The 16,882-nt window shown below is 38.4% G+C and overlaps 1 protein-coding gene across 1 annotated transcript; it reads right to left on the reverse strand.

Annotated features, from left to right (window-relative positions):
* Positions 1-1,808: 1,808 nt before the first annotated feature.
* LOC124393577 (cortexin-3) lies at positions 1,809-16,476 on the reverse strand. Its single transcript, XM_046861494.1, has 2 exons — positions 16,108-16,476; positions 1,809-3,871 (listed from the first exon to the last, which is right to left on the reverse strand). The coding sequence occupies exons 1-2, from the start codon at positions 16,136-16,138 to the stop codon at positions 3,537-3,539; spliced, it is 366 nt and encodes a 121-aa protein (XP_046717450.1). The 5' UTR covers positions 16,139-16,476; the 3' UTR covers positions 1,809-3,536.
* Positions 16,477-16,882: the final 406 nt, after the last annotated feature.

Genomic DNA, 16,882 nt, shown 5'->3' on the forward strand with positions numbered 1-16,882 from the left:
TTGGAATAGTCTTCCTGACAGTGTTCGGGGCTCAGACACACTCTCCCAGTTTAAGTGCAGATTAAAAACGTATCTTTTTAGCAAAGCCTTCACATAACACACATCACATATCATATCCTTGTGCTCCAGAACATCTGATCACATGCACATTATCAACTTGTGCTGTTAATATCATGAACAGCAGCTACGCTAATTCCTCTCCACTGCTTCTCTTTCTCTCCCCATCCCGAGGCATCCTGAGGTTGCTCCAGCCCCAGTCACGTCCCACCTCATGAAGATTGTGGACCTTTAAATAAGTAGATGCCGAACTCGCAAACATCCGGGAACCATCTTGAGACGTACCAGTGCCAATTAGATCCCACTTCATGTGGAGTTTAGACATTGGACCTCCTTGAGTGTTTAAGGGCTCTGTCATGGAGAAGCTGGTGTTCGATCTATGATGATCACAAATGTTGAGCTATTTTATATTATATATATTTAGTTGCTCAGTAGCTCCTAGTTTTATAACCACAATGACTGTAAAAGGCTGTTAGAAAGAACATCTTAAACTCCAGTACTCATATTAGTTCTCACTCTTCAGTGTTCTGTATTGTTTAAAGATTATAATCACACTCTTGATGTCACACAAATGAGGATGGGTTCCCCTTTTGAGTCTGGTTCCTCTCAAGGTTTCTTCCTCATAACATCTAAGGGAGTTTTTCCTTGCCACAGTCGCCATGGCTGCTCATCAGGGATAAATACACACCGTTCACCTTGACTGTTAAATTCTGTAAAGCTGCTTTGAGACAATGTCTGTTGTGATATAGATATAGATATAATGGCAACGGGAAAATCGATGAGTTCAAATGAAAATCAAAATTTGAGTTCTTGAGGAGAAACATTGCAATGTTGCCACTGCAATGTTGTGTTCTGCTGCCATCTGCTGGCCAAAGTGAGTGTTTACATTGTTTTTATTTGGGCGATACCTATTCTAATTTCGATCCGATACTAAGGGCTTTCAAGACATATATCGTCGATATCGATACCAATACCAATTCGTATTAAATGTAATTTGAAATATTATCTAATGAAACATTTTTAAGACATGTGTGTTTGAAATGTTTTCTAAAAGCAATCATTATAAATATGAAATAATCCCATTTATTGGCTCACTTCTATCATAGCATACAAGACAATAAAAAGAATTGTATGAAATTCAAAATTAATTTGAATTCCATATCATTTTCTAATATCTTGTATATAATATATACATTTGTCTTTGCTGGAGGACATACAATATTGTCACCGTTTCTCCTTAATGCACCACAGAAGCACTGACCTCTAAACCTCTCAGGAGACCAGATTTGTAGTTGAGGTTATTGATTAAAAAAATGAAGCAGGAGCCTTGTGTGTTTCATCATCCTGAAAGGAAAATGAAAGCTGTAGCAAACTTAAATGGTTAGAGATTGGTTCTTATTGATTTTGTTTTTGTGTGTTTTTGTATGTGGAGGGTCATTAAATGTCCTCAGTTTTTGCATCTTAATGGTGGACAATATATTGTAAAAAAAAACCATGGTTGATACAAATCAGCCTAATGTATCATTGGTATGGGAATTTACGTAAAGTTACGGGAATAAATGAATGATTGAACAAATAATTATGGAACTTAATCATGTGTAAAAAAAAAAAAGAATCTTGAAAACTCACTGAATCCACAGTGAAACTTGAAATCACACTGAAATGTCTACATTACACATATACAATGAATTATACAAGACTCACAACAAGCAGAAAAAAAACAAAAACAATCAAAAAAGGAGTCATTTATTGATTTTTATAATTTATTTTAAGAGTTTATTTTCAGCTCTCAATAAGACAAATACAGGTGTGGTTTTATGTACCATGTGTCTGAATCCACACTATTCAGCTTCATCAGTAATACGCTAGTGAACGTCTATAACCTCTCTTTTATTTAATTCTTACTCTAACAGTATTTAGGTCTAAATATCCTCACAGTTTTGAGGGATTTTCAAATTGGTTTCCTAGAGTCTATTTCTTTACTTACTTACTTACTTACTAACTTATTAGAACATAGTGATTGCTCAGACACAAGGTTATTCACAGAGAAGTCGTTACGATCCTCACAGTGAACTCATCTTAACGGAGAGTATCGTTTGCATTGGAAACATCGGTCGAGTCCCAGTTGCACTACTCCGTGCTCTCGAGCTTCTCTTACGCGATCCTATGAGGCTTTGTGCATGCAAAACAGTGGCAGTCACAATCAAAGTCACTGGCAGTTCAGTTCAACTCACTTCTTAAGTGCTCTTAAATTCTCATTGGATCAGTCACAGTGGTGAGACATGAAACATAAAAGTGCAAAGGAACATCATTTGGCAGCCTGATGGATGAAGAGGCTAAAGGCTCTAAAAAAGGAGAACGACTCCAGTGCAATTCAGCCAGATTCTGTGTGACAAAAGTGACAAGACATTTTTTTTTATCACCACATGAATGACTAAGGAGGCATTTCTAAAAAGTGGCCTTTTTCCTCATCATTTGCTTTTAGCGATGAATCTTTCTCAAGGCAAATTAGCGATTATGGCTCCAGCGGCTACGGCTTCGAATGGAAAGGCTGACGAAGTTAATCATGGCGGATCGGTTATTAAAATGGAACCGATCTAAATCCAAGATCTTGTGCTAATGAGGCAGTATATGCTGACTGTTCGATCACTTTTTAAATTATGTTTTTTTTAGATCCGTACAGGACTCCAATTGTCTGTAACGTTCTAATGGGGGCCACAACAAACAAACCCACACATGCCATCTAGAGCGTCTAGATCGAATATTTTCCAATGACTTGCCCGTGTTAGAAAAAGTGGCATAATTTGAATAAAGTGGCCCTTGAAGAAGCCATAAGCACTGCACAAACACATCCTAACAGCTAATTCGGACAAGCTGCATCGATGATAACAGTGCATACCTTAAGGCTCACTTTAATAGTCAAGAGCAATAACCTATGTAGTATTTCTGAAGTGCTTATAAAGGGTCTTCAAAAGGACATATCATCTAAAGATGTTTACTTGGCAGTATACAACAGTGCAGATATCCATGGTGTCGTGTCGGTGAGAGGAGGAAACCGGTGCTGGGTGTTTGCCGGAAGCTGAAGGAGCAGCGCTTGGGTTACCCTGTATGAGTGTCACCAGGCTTACAGAGGCACAGACTGGCACAGAGGGGCACACGCTGGTCCACAACTGCTCACTGGCAGCACCCACAATCCCTGACTGCTCCTTTCACAAAACACCCTGTGTGTGCACATATGTGTGTGTGATGCAACGTTTTTTTTTTCTAATTTGATCAAGCTTGACGTTTTACTAACCATGCATCTAAATTCTTTAACTTCATATCGTGTCACATAAATTTCTTTACTGAAGTGTGTGTATATAGTATTTTTAGCTACATGTGTAATATACATCAAATGATGTTTGCCTGTATTCACTTTAAGGTTGTTTGTGGTTCATTTAAGTAAGTGTATCTAATTTAAGTGTGTGTGTGTGTCTCCCCTATGCTAGCGTGTAATCAAACTGGCCCTTCTCAAGGCCGTCGAGGCCATCTGCCCAGGTGGAGGTGGGCATGCTGCGGTAGGGGTCCAGGAGGATACGAAAGCAGCGCACGATCAGCATACAGAGAAAGACGAAGAGGAAGATGACAAAGGCGAAGGTGGTCTTCTGCTCGAGTGTCATGGCTGTGCCGGGCACGGGGCCACCTGCCTGCACTGACGATGTGAAAGACTCGGCCTCCATCAGCCACGAGAAGTGCAGAGGGTCGTCCCACAGTAGCCCCTCACCACGCATCCTCACGGCACGCATACGGACCGGCTCCTCCACATGGACCTCATCTACACACACATACACACAGATGCTATGATTCTCAAATAAAGCACTTTTTTGTGAAAATGATCGTCTCATGCATCCGACCGTGTTTCGTCCAACTGTGGTTGGAATATACTTTCAATTTAAGTGAAGTGCTTAATGGTGCAGCGCCGTTGGTTCAACCTGACAGAAAAAAAGCCTGTCTTAAGAAATCTGTCTTATTTTCATTCTTTTGAAGTCTCATTTATTCATTGTTTGTTGGCTCGTTTTCTGTACATACTTTATCTTGGGCAATAGATTCAGAGACTATCATGAGGACACCCTAAATAATTCACCAATTTAACACAGGGCATGATACACACTCACAAACACACACAAATTAACATGCACACACAATGTGTTCATGTTCAATGTGTGTGTACATGTTTATTTATTTAATCTGTGCCAGAGACATATTTAGAAAATGTATGTTATCATATCTATTTGATAATAAAAGTTGTTTCTCGGTTTGCTGTATTTATTGCTGTCACCTGCTGTTTGTTTTTTTACACGTGAGACTGCGTGATGCACGGAGAGCGATATACTATATTTATAATTTATGATTGTATTATTATATATTTATTAATGAATATATTCATATTTATTAGCTTTTTCACATTTTCATTATTCATTACTGTTCAATATTTTATTTTTTCGGCACTATTTTACATAGAGTGTAACTTTTGTTCGTTTTTTATCCAGTATTCATTTTAAAAACTATCGAACAAGATGCTGGAGCTGTTTGGCGGTGATGAAAGCCGCTGTGCTGCTGTGCCACTGAATATATTTTCATTGAGTATTGAGTCAGAGAACGACAATAACACAACTATAATCAGGACCTTAAAATAAACACCACCATCAGGACTGATCAGGAATTACTGAACATTTACTATATTTTCATGAGAGGAAAATAAGAAAAAGTGAAATAAGAAAAAAAAGAAATTCTTGCCACATGCACTTTACAGCGCAGTGAAATTCTTTTTCGTATATTTGGCGATGTTTGGAAGCTGGGGGTCAGAGCCTAGGGTCAGCCAGGTTTCAGCGCCCCTGGAGAACTGAGGGTTAAGGGCCTTGTTCAGGGGCCCAGAACTAGCAGCTTGATGATACTGGGGCCAGTAATCCAGAGCTTTAACCAGTGAGCTACCACTTCCCAAATACATCATCTACGTAGTGATGCATGGTCGTGGAGGCATACTTTCTCAGGATGCTTGTTTTTTTAATCAGTAGGGACTGGAAATCTGGTCAGAGTTGAGAATGGATGAAGAATAATACAGGGAAATTATAGAAGGTGACCTGTTACCTGTAAGGCAAAGGTGTTATTTTCCCCAAATACCAGGAATCAATCAAAAATATCTTACATCAAATTCATTTTAATACCATTACAATACCAATTCAAGGAACTGGCTGTAAAAAAAAAACTGAAGCATAAAAACTACAAACTTGATACAGGTGATACAGGTTCTGTAAAATATAAATAACAGTGTGTTGTGTAAAATGACACTGGAGCAGTATCTGCGATAATAATTAGCTCCCTTACCTGGGCTCGTCTAAATACTGTCACAAGTACAAAGCCGGGAAAATAAAATGGGCCCACGGCAATGTGTCATGTAACTCTACAAAGCGGCTGAGAAAACAGCACACACACTCCGAGCGAATCTGGGTATTAAATTTCAGGTTATCCCTTGAATAAAAGTTGTTTTTTCCTTTTAAAGAAGACGTTTCTGTGACAGTATACCCCAAACAAAGTGTAAAAGCACGTAGTGTGTAATTTCATCTGGTGCAGGTTGTTGCTAAATAAAGGCATCAGTCAGGCTGATGTTCGGCGTGATATTCCAGTGGTTTTTCCTCTGCACACCCTGCAGTCTGCTGCATGAGGCACGGAGCAGACAGAGCCCTGATTTCATCAAAGACATGACAGCTATACAAACACTCCATCACTTTAGCAGTACAGGATACATGCACTGCGGTGCGACAAGCCTTCGCCGCAGAATAAGATAAAAAACGGGAATTTTCGTTTCATTCCAGTGCAGTATGCAAAGTTACTTCTCGAGTGATGCTCAAGAGTGTGTTCAGTGTGGAAGTCAATGCAAATTATTGTAAAATTGTGCAGAATATTACTGTTGATTCAGAGCAAAAGTGTTTCATGTACAGCCTTCATCTTTGATCAAGAAACATTTGAAGCCATACAAAGTAACCCAATGATCTTCAACAGATTTTTAAGATTCAAGTTTTGTCACATACACAATAAGGACAAAAGTATTGGGACACCTGTGTTTCCCAGCAATACGTGGTTCTGCAAACTGCAAAGCTGAAGGCACACAATTGGATCAGATGTCTTTTGATGCAGTAGCATGACATTTTAAAATAAAGTCGAAATATTTTAAGGATAAAGTGGTCACAAAAATGAAGTCGAAATATTTTGAGAATAAAGTCAAATAACAAGAATAAAGTCGAAATATTTTAAGAACAAGGTCAAAATTACGAGAATAAAATCAAATTATTTTGAGAATAAAAGTCGTAGCAATATGCTGTTTTGCATAAAATGGATGTGAAAGATTTGGTTAAATCCCACTTTAGGTTAGGATTTAAACAAAATCTTTGTCTTTTCGAGCTTTAGCACAGAGTTATAATCTGTTATAATAAAGTAAATGGACACTGCAGCGTTTCTGTAGGAAATTAAATTTATTTAGAAGAAAAAAATCAGACAGACATTGAGAAATCGCCTCTTTGGTACAGTCTGAAACGGTGACCAGTGGTTCGACTCCAAGGATATCGATGGTTAAATCTGCGTGCTATTCAACGATGTTGTTTCTTAAGCGATTATGAGGATTATGATAAAACAAATCCACCCTGAAGGAGTTGAACACGGTGCACTCGACGTCTCCAACCTTATTCTCGTGTTGGTATGACTTTTTTCCTCAAAATACTACGACTTTATTCTCGTATTACTACGTTTTTTATCTTGCGATCTTCGATTTTTTTTATTTTTTTTATTTTACGTGGCACTGAAACACCATCCCAAATAAATAAATAACTAAATAAAAACACACAGACCTCAAGTCAGCACAGACAAATTAAGTTTTGAAAAAAGGGAAATATTCTTCTTCTGTTTCTCAGCTGTAAAAAAAGAAAAACAAGAATTTTACCTTTTTTTCTGATGTACACAGATTTATCCCCTCCAGAATCTTCATCTCTCTCTTTCTTGCTCTTGTCTACACTTGTCTTCAGGTAAACTTTCCCTAAAAATCCTCTAAATCGCCTTGTGCTGAAGTGCAGCTTCTTGACCTTACAATGCTTTGTCTGTACCATACATAGACATAGACCTTTTATTACATTTTTGAAGACTTGTATTAGTTTTTTTTTTCTTTATGTATATTCTTTAAGTATTACCCTGTGGTTAACTGTTATTCCACTGCTTCACCCCCCAATCATGGGGCACCAATGAACACTTTTGCACTCTAATAGCACTTGTTACAGTTCCCATTTTTGATCACTAATACCTATGAAAACTAAATGATTGTGAGCTTTGTATCTGCTTATATCTGTCAAAATACATTTTCACTGGTCACTCAAAACAAACAGTGATGATTTCTACAGAATTTAGAATGCATGAAGTTGAGATTAAGGAGCTGATTAAAAAAACATTTGTTGGACCACTAATATCATTTTCATTACTGTGTTTACTTAAATAGCCAGGATTTGTGATAGAATGGTATCTGCGGTGAGACCTGCGATGTTGTATGGTTTAGAGACAGTGGCATGTAGGATGTTTTGGAGAGAAGGTGAGGGAGGCATGATTGAGATTGTTTGGACATGTGCAGAGGAGGGACATGGGGTGTATCAGTAGGAGAATGCTGAGGATGGAGCCACCAGGAAGGAGGAAAAGAGGAAGACCAAAAAGGAGGTTTATGGATGTGGTGAGGGAAGACATGCAGGTAGTTTGTTTGAAAGAGGCAGATGTAGAGGACAGGGGGTATGGAAACGGATGATCCGCTGTGGCGACCCCTAATGGGAGCAGCTGGAAGTAGAAAAAGAAATTTACTAAAATAGCCACTATCTTGGTTAAAAGAATCAAGGAACAACTCAAGGCAAAATAACCGATACTTAACCAATAAACTTGCTACATGTTTAAACTAATTAGCCTCAATAACAAAATGTACTTGGATCAAAACAGCTGCTTGTTATAATTTGTTCTTACCGATTTCCACATTTGTGGCTTTGAATTTTTTATATTCAAGGTCTTAGATGCTACATTTACTCCTTTATAGATAATAGTGTGTATATTTTACAGAATATTTCATCAGACAGAGTCACATATACTGCATCAGCCACATAATCATTGTTTTAGCCATTATATAAAAATATATATATTATGAAAAATAAATACAATCAGAAATAAAAAAGATTATGTAATAATAGACACTAATGTGAGGCTTTTTAATATTACCAATACGTTTCACAAATAAAAACTATTAAAGCTGACAAGGGGACAGAGACTTACTCTAAAACTAACAACATCTAATTAACTATCCTCACTAAATCATTTTAGGATTTTTTTTAATTTAATTTATGTGTAACAAAAATCATGTGGGAATCCATTCTGACCACCTGCTTGCATACATATAATTTTGGTTTATAAGAACGAGGACACAGGAAGACCCAAATACTTTGCAGAGCAAACTGGAATCATCATGGATCTGCTCATCACTCCGTCAGCTCACCCGACATCACCTTTCTCTTGTGGGTCAGACAATGACTAGAGCAAAGAACTTTAAAAAGTCACATCATTATTAACTAGAGGTTGACTAATTTATCGTTTTTTTGCCAATTAATCGCCAATGATAGTTGCCTGCTGGAACTATCCAAAACAGTTTTTCTGTTTTTCTACAGTACAAGAGCGACCTCTAGAGGCGAATCACTGACGCCACGTGCTGTTTATTTGACGTGTTTTTTTTTTACTCATTTTGGATGTAACTGTTTTTATTTATTTTGCAGTGGCAGGCAGTCAGGACCAGCAAGGCTCTCTCTGCTCCCTTAAACACTATCAGAAGCACTGACCTACATTTACAACCTATATTCTAATATATGTTCCATGAAATTGTATTAATTTATTCCCAACAGTTTATTCTCTTTATTTCGTAGTGTTTCTCTTTGCTGCACTGCTTCCAGTACGTGTATGTGGATGTTAGATTTTTTTGTCCAATCAGATTTCAGCTTTTATGTGCTGCCATGTCAATCTAATCTACCCAAGGCCTTCAAAGCTAATGCTGCTGGCTCTTTGGCCATAGAGAATATTAGCCATCGCCTCACGGGCTAATATGAAGGCCAGAATAGCATTAGCATTTTTCCATCCTCTAATTGGTTCGTCAGAGGGAAACTGTTACAGTCAAGTTCGACTGGCAAAACACATCTGTAGCTCTGCACACATTAATACATCTGAGTTAGACTTTTCTATGCCTACAGAGGAAAATAAATTGATTTGGTCTCGGACATACTTAAAAAATCCATTTTAAAGGAAAGCTAGACATTTTGAGGAGGATCGGCCAACCCCGAAGCTAGCTAGCTTGTCTCAGCCTGGGAAAGGGTTTGTTCACCACTTCCAGACCAGTGAATACGAGCGGCACCACTGGATAACAGCCTCTGAGGAGCGGTGGAAATTACGAGTCTACATCTCTGGTGAGTAGGTTGTATTTTATTAAAATTTTAATGTTTTTGTCATGTTATTAGACAAATATTGATTCTGAACTGCTCCATATGATGTAGGTGCACAGTTGTGGTTGTAGTGTAGAGGTTTGGAGTCTTAACTGGGTTTCTTGCTTTAGTAAAATGGTATTCACGCTCCATATGTGAAATGCCTCTCTCTCTGTAATGCCACGTGTTGTTATATTGCGTTTTTGTATAGTATTGATGGCTTCTATAATCGCGATGTGATAGTGCTGGTATTAAGAGGTGGATTAAATCGGGTAAGTCCCCACAAGGCCCAGGTACCAAATGCACGGCCCACCACTGTTATTTTGAGTGCATGTATTTTATTCTCCTCAATTTTTATTAATATAATTAATATATTTATATTAATTTCATTTCATTTAGCACATTTTTGATTCAGCATTGCTTGTTTATTTATTTGTCTATTTTTGTAATAAAGTTTAGTTCATCGTACGCTGCTGCCTGAATGTAATTTTTTTTACAATTTTGACGTATCGCTCTCTCCATCGTAAAATCTAATTGTAAGTCGAACCATTGTAACTCGGGGACCATCTGTATATATAGAATACAGTATTTTTGTACTTAATACAGCAAGTGAAACATCCATGTCCAGCCCTGAACTAATGGATCAGCCACCACTCCTAAAGCAAAAAAAGAAGAAAGATAGAAAAAGAGCGAGCCAGATTATCAATGGAGAACCCCAGAAGGCTAAGTAGCAGTCCTTGACAGAGTCTAAACTGAAGGTCTACATTGGGTCTTTTCAGGATCATCTATCTCTACTCGAGTTTCTCTTCTTCTTGTGCATGAGTCCACTGCATTATGTAGCTGGAATTTATTAGTGCTTATGTCTTGTATCTTGTGAACCAGTATGTTCCAGGTCCATAGTGTATTATCATCGTTCTCATTTCCGCTGTTTCACAAGGTACCAACAATGAATCCTGTATAAGCACAAATAAATGTATTCATTGCATGTACAACCTCTGATTTGTATCAAGATACACAAATGGGCACAAAAAGAGAAGCATGATGCATGAATAACAATCAATCAACAAGAAGGGTTGCATTGTAAAACTGTATTGTGGCACGGTAATAAAAATAAAAGTACAGCATTGAGGGAAGGATTTTGTGCCAATGATTTAAAGCAGCAATCAAGAGTGATGCATCTGCAGAGCTCTGAAGCAGCACAGCACGTCTCGTCCTTGATTAGACTTGTAATAATAAAGACTGTCCAGGCTAAGTACTGTTTGACTCTTTAGCATGCAACTGGAGAAACCCACACGAGGATGACTTCACTTTTGATTCTAAGTTATTATTATTATATTATATTATATTATATTATATTATATTATATTATATTATATTATTATTTCTTTCTTTTTGTTTTTTGATCCCTTGGGTCCATCAAATATGTTGAGTCCTCAAGCTGTGCATCAGGGGCAGAAACTGGTTTTAAAAAAAACGATGTATGAGTGCTGCAGCATTGCTTTAGAGGTTGCAGAAGCAAGACCATACACTGCACACTGCACAAGTCAGTTTGCATGGCTGTTGTCCCAGAAAGAAGCCTCTTCTGAAGCTGGCTCACAAGGAAGTCTGCAAACAGTTTGCTGAAGACAACCTGTCCAAGAGCATTAATTAATGGAACCATATCCTGTGGTCTGATGAGACTAACATAAACTTGTTTGGCTCAGATGGTGTTCAGCATGTGTGGACTAACACCAAGAAAGCGAGTGTCTTGCTTACAGTCATGCATGGTGGTGGTAGCATCATGGTCTGGGGCTGCATGAGTGCTGACGGTTCATTGAGGGAAACATGGATTCCAACATGTACAGTGACATTCTGAAGCCAAACATGATGCCCTTTCTTCAGAAACTGGGCCAAAGACAGCTTTCCAGCATAATAATGACCCCAAACACACCACCAACATGACCGCCTTGCTGAGGAAGCTAAAGGTGAAGGTAATGGAGTGACTACGTATGTCTCCAGACCTGAACTGTATTGAGCACCTGTGGGGCAACCATGCACTTAACAAACCATGTACTTGAGTTAAAGTAGAGATACAATAGGTAAAATATAACTCCAGTAAACGTAAAAGTGCTCCATTTAAACTTCCACTTGAGTAAAAGTACAAAAGTATTTGCCCCCAAATATATTTAAGTATCCAAAGTACTATGATTTATAACAGCAATAATCCTCCTATTATCATTTTTGTCACAAGACTCTTTGCATAATCAACTCAGTTCTCAGCTCACCGATCTAATAGACTTATATTAATGTCAAACACTGATTGATATATATTAAAATGAGCCCAAAACCTTTTTTTCCAACTACTTCAAAAAAAAGTGTGCAAATAAAGTGGCAAATTAGAGTCAGGAGTTTCTTCCATCATTTATTCCTCTCGAAATGTTCTGCTTGCTGTTGAACTGACGCTGAACTGTAGGCTCGTGCTGAGTAGATGCACCAAGCAGCAAACAAAACAACACAAAACAGAGCGCTTGCTGGCTTGCTGCGTGTTTAACCAGTCCAGTTTTAACCGCTCATAAATAAAACGACTAATAAATGACTGATTTCACAAAATGTAGTTAAGTGAAAAAGAAGATATTTGACTTTAAAATGTAGTGAAATTAATGTAAAAATCTCCCCAAATAGAAATACTTCAGTAAAGTACAGATACGCGAAAAAGCTACTTAAGTACATTATTGAATTACATTAACTTCGTTACTGTCCATCACTGATTCTAAAAGGTTGTAGCATTAAATCTATTTTATAATCCGATTGTATTTAATATTTAGACAGAATTCAGCAACTGCCCCTCTGTTCCGAATAAGTTTCTTGGAAATTCTTTATAATTTATAATACGTTTCTTACTTATTGTTAGTAATCAGTCAGACAGTCTCATATAGTTCTTCAATAATTACTAAAGTAAACTACTATTTTGACTACAACGTGTTTAATAGATTCTATTACATTGCTCATTTGATTGAACTGTATATTGTAATATGTTAGAATATATAATATTTTATATTGCTGCAAAATGACCCATAATGATTTATATCCATATTTTAACTACGTATGTTATCTGCATGTATCACTGTCCTACACTGTCCTAACTTTGTAATCAAAAAAGCATTAAATGCTGTTTAATGTCAAATACTATACTTATGCTATTATTCCTAATAATTCCTAATCAGTACATCACATTTTACAGTGCATATGTTTGTTGATTATATCAGCAATAAATACGAATCTGTACTTTTGCAATACAGTGGACAAACCCAGGTTTGGGTAGTGGTGATTACAAAGACCACCACATTCAACATATGCAGAGGGTAAAAAGTTGAAAAATGAGAGCGTGTCTTTTGACAAAGACATACACTTTTTTATTTTTAACAACTGAAGGGCGATTATTTTACGGACAGCTGACAATGTACCCCAAATAAAGATGGGTTCCCCTTTTGAGTCTGGTTCCTCTCAAGGTTTCTTCCTCATAACATCTAAGAGAGTTTTCCTTGCCACAGACGCCACGGCTGCTCATCAGGGATAAACACACACCATTCACCTTAACTGTTAATTTCTGTAAAGCTGCTGACACAATGTCTGTTGTGAAAAGCGCTATAGAAATAAACTTGACTTGACAATTATTTAAAAAACCTCAATATCAATAATTTTTACTTTTAATCTATATCTAAAACTGGCATTGCATAATAAGACGTTTTTGTTAGAAACTGGAAACTGTCATCTGAAGGCAGTTTCTCAACATGCTTTCCATTTATCACCCCATATGTCTAGTTAGTGTTAAGCTGCACAGCATGCACGGTGAGCCGCGCCACAAATACCCGGTTCCATGCGGAGCCCACTCTCTGAAGAATGGGCCAACGAGGTGGGAACAGCAGATACATTTCATGGTCACCTTGAATCTAAGCATTTGTTAGAAAAATGTACACTTCCAACACAGAGAACAGGCTGTTTAAGTGTATGACGGATTTTGGACTTTAATGAATATTAGGACAGCTGGGAGTCTTAGGATACTGTGCTACACTATATGTAGGCAAATAATGCAAATCAAAGGCAAATAAAATACTGATACATGTACGAGTTGCGCTGTTTTTATTCTTGTTTTTGAGGTTTTGGGTTTATTTAATGTGTCCGAGTGTCTTTATGAGACGTCAAACTCTGTCTTACACATACCAAATTTCGATGACTTAATTTTTTTTTTTGTTGGAAAAAATAGTGGCATTGCAGTTTTTCCAATTATGTAGACATAATATACACACCATCAGTATATCTTGTGTATGTGTCTAAGTATTTCAAAATATTGTATATGGCAACCCTAAAATAAATCTTGTTATTAATGGTCAAAGTAATAAAAGAAACAAAAACAAAACAAAACAATAGTTTCAATTCGCTAAAAATGAATCATAAATGATTGCATGTATCAGAAACCCAGAAGAAAAGCATATTGGTGGATTCTAATTTCCTCCACAGGACTGGTATGCGAATGTAAAGCTTGCTGCATTGCGTGGGTGCTCACACATGATATGGAAGAAAGAGGCAGACAAATGAATTGTCCGGCACTTCAGTGCGTTCGGGGTGCAGTGAGTGAGGGACATGCTTTATTTTGATGCTTCATTATTGTATAGAAACGGCAAGAAGGTGAGCTCATTACGTGCGGCCCCTGACTGCCAACTTTATGCAAATCAGTGGGAGCTTGGACGTGTCAGAAATTGGCAGACGGTGTAATTATGCTGGCTTCGGTTTTACCTAAAAGATCCTAGACATGGGAGCTGTTGTGCACACACAATTTCAGAGCAGGTTTTCATTACAACTGACAGCGTTGCAAGTCGAAAAAGAAAAACAACTTTATTTTTTTGCTGATGTCGTATTTTTGCGATTCGAAACAAATAACACGACTCTGCAATTCAAGTTATTACTCGCTGATGATTTGACTACAGACACCCAGTAATCGTTTCTGAGCCAAAAGCGAACACGTCACAAGTTTCAAAACCTTATAAAACTCAATACCACGGCAAAGAAAATCTGCCACTGGCCAAAAAATGTCATATCGATGTATGGACAGTGGGTGTACGAAAAAAAAAAGATGCTTTGAAAGCAGAATGTCAAGGTCAAAATCAGACAGAGAAAAAATAGTGATGGTTCAGTTAACACTTCGATTGCTCGAGGCCATGCCATGAGCTGAAAGGCTGACATTTTGGATGCACATATAACAAATGACAGCATATCACTTTTTTTTTGACTCTACTCATCATCTGTCTTGTCTAGTCCATGCTGAAAATTTCCTGGAGATGCTCTGGCAGTCCAAATGTATATTTATAGTGATGATGATGCACATTAAGGGGTGTTGTCAGCAGTACTGCATGCAATAAAGTGCCGTTGCGGTGCAATATGGATTACGTGATATGCGTGTTATACCTGTTACTGCAACAAAAGTCGATTCATATTATGTGCTCAGCAAAATCACAGTGGTATATGGTGTTGCATGTATAAAATGAGGTGCAATTTTTAAAAATTTAAGTAATATTTCCTCATATATAAAATATTCACTCATAACACAAAATAGTGTTTGTATTTTTAAACAGCAGGTATTATAATACAAGACACACAACCTCATCTACAGGCTCTGAAGCCTGAATGTGTGCTTATCCATATACAGACTTTGCATGCAACAAATAGCATCACCTGCAGTGGCTGCAAACATTGTTTTTGCATGAGATGATTTGCTGAGTTGTGAAATAAGCAGTATGCAGAGGGGTTTATAATAATGAACCAAGTACCAATAAATCACCCAAAGTTGAGAAATGTGTTCTACCTGGTCCTGAAGTATAAGTTGTTGTTAAGGATTAGTTTTGCTGGGCATAGGGATACAAAAAAAAAAAAAACTAAAAAAATATACATGAACTGAACTGCAGGTTCACGCCTTTATACTGAACAAGAAGGCAAAAGCTTCACTGCAGGAAACCAGTCGGATTGATCCAGAATGTATGAACGATCCCAGGATGCATCTTGACTGGTCATGATGTAATGCCGTCGATTAATCGTCGAATAACCGGTGCTGGGTTTCGTGCAGTTGTTCTGGGATAATGCAGGCTGGTGCATTCGTGCATTAGTAGAAACGCGTTTTGAAACCAACACCACAGCTTGTAAAAAAAAAAAGGAGTGCATGCTCTATTATACTTTATTTCTATTCTTTTCTTTCCTCCTCTCTCCAGTCGCCATTTGCAGCATAATTTAAGAACGGTTTAATGGTAGCACTGCATCCCAAAGCATTTCTTCCTCTCTGAGTGCACCTACTGCAGTAACCTTGCGCTTTCACGTTCATTATGCACACGTTCACTCAACAAGTGCATGCACGGGGCTGAGAGTCCGCCGCTGGAGACGCATCTGTCGCGTGCGCTGTCTGGAACGCGCGCGCGGTGGCGTTCCTCGCGCCGGCTGCTATACGGGGTGTGTGTGTGTGTGTGTGTGAGGGAGAGAGAAAGATAGATAGCGCCAGTGTTCGTACCTTTGTCTCCCCGCGGGAATGTGGGCTCCATTTCCAGAGTTACAGTGGAAGCCGGAGCGGTTTGCCCATTCTACCGTCACCTCGCGCCTTCAGCTCCGCCGCACGAGAGACGCAGGAGCGGGGGCGAGGCAGTGAACGGTGTGAGAGCGGACGGTGCGAGAGCGACGTGCTGCTTCTGCTTCTGCCGCTGCCGCTGCTTCACTACAAAATCTTGGCGTAAAGAAGAAACACACTCACGCACACGCGCGCACACACACACGCGCGCGTTTCACACGACCGCAAGAAGCGTGCTCGTGTATAAGTGTGTGTGCGCGCGTGTGTGCGTGTGCGCGCAAGAGCGCAGTCGCGTCTCTGCCGTTTGTGTGTGTGTAGGGGTGTGTGTTTGTGTAGGGGGGGTGTGCATGAATGAAGACGCGAATGACGGCGCGGGATTTTCTGGAGATGAGAAAAAACCCTGGGTTTCCCCACTTACGTGTTTTTATTACCTGGTATGTAAAGGGCAAGGAGCTTTTTTTAATCCATGATCGCATAAATCCCAGTTCATACACATACTACTTGTTGAAATGTAATTGAAATATGAATCGTAAATTAAACATGATGAACAATAAGGATATTACCCCAGATAAGGGAGTCCCTGGGGTTACCAAAATGCCATTTCTTTTTACCCCAAACGATTCCCTTGATATGAAACCTATATGCACCAGGCTGTATCAGTTTGTAATGCATGCTGGGAGGTAGGGTGCAGTGATTCAATATAAAGGACAATAAAAAAAAA

This window comes from Silurus meridionalis, chromosome 11 (genome assembly GCF_014805685.1).
Source record: "Silurus meridionalis isolate SWU-2019-XX chromosome 11, ASM1480568v1, whole genome shotgun sequence".
Lineage (NCBI taxonomy): Eukaryota > Metazoa > Chordata > Actinopteri > Siluriformes > Siluridae > Silurus > Silurus meridionalis.

What these genes read in the sequence shown, in the direction of transcription:
- LOC124393577 (XM_046861494.1), bottom strand. Translation starts at nt 16,138, where the DNA reads ATGGAGCCCACATTCCCGCGGGGAGACAAAG. An exon ending in ATTCCCGCGGGGAGACAAAG is followed by an intron (nt 3,872 to 16,107) that starts GTACGAACACTG and finishes ATGTGTGTGTAG; the next exon opens with ATGAGGTCCATGTGGAGGAG.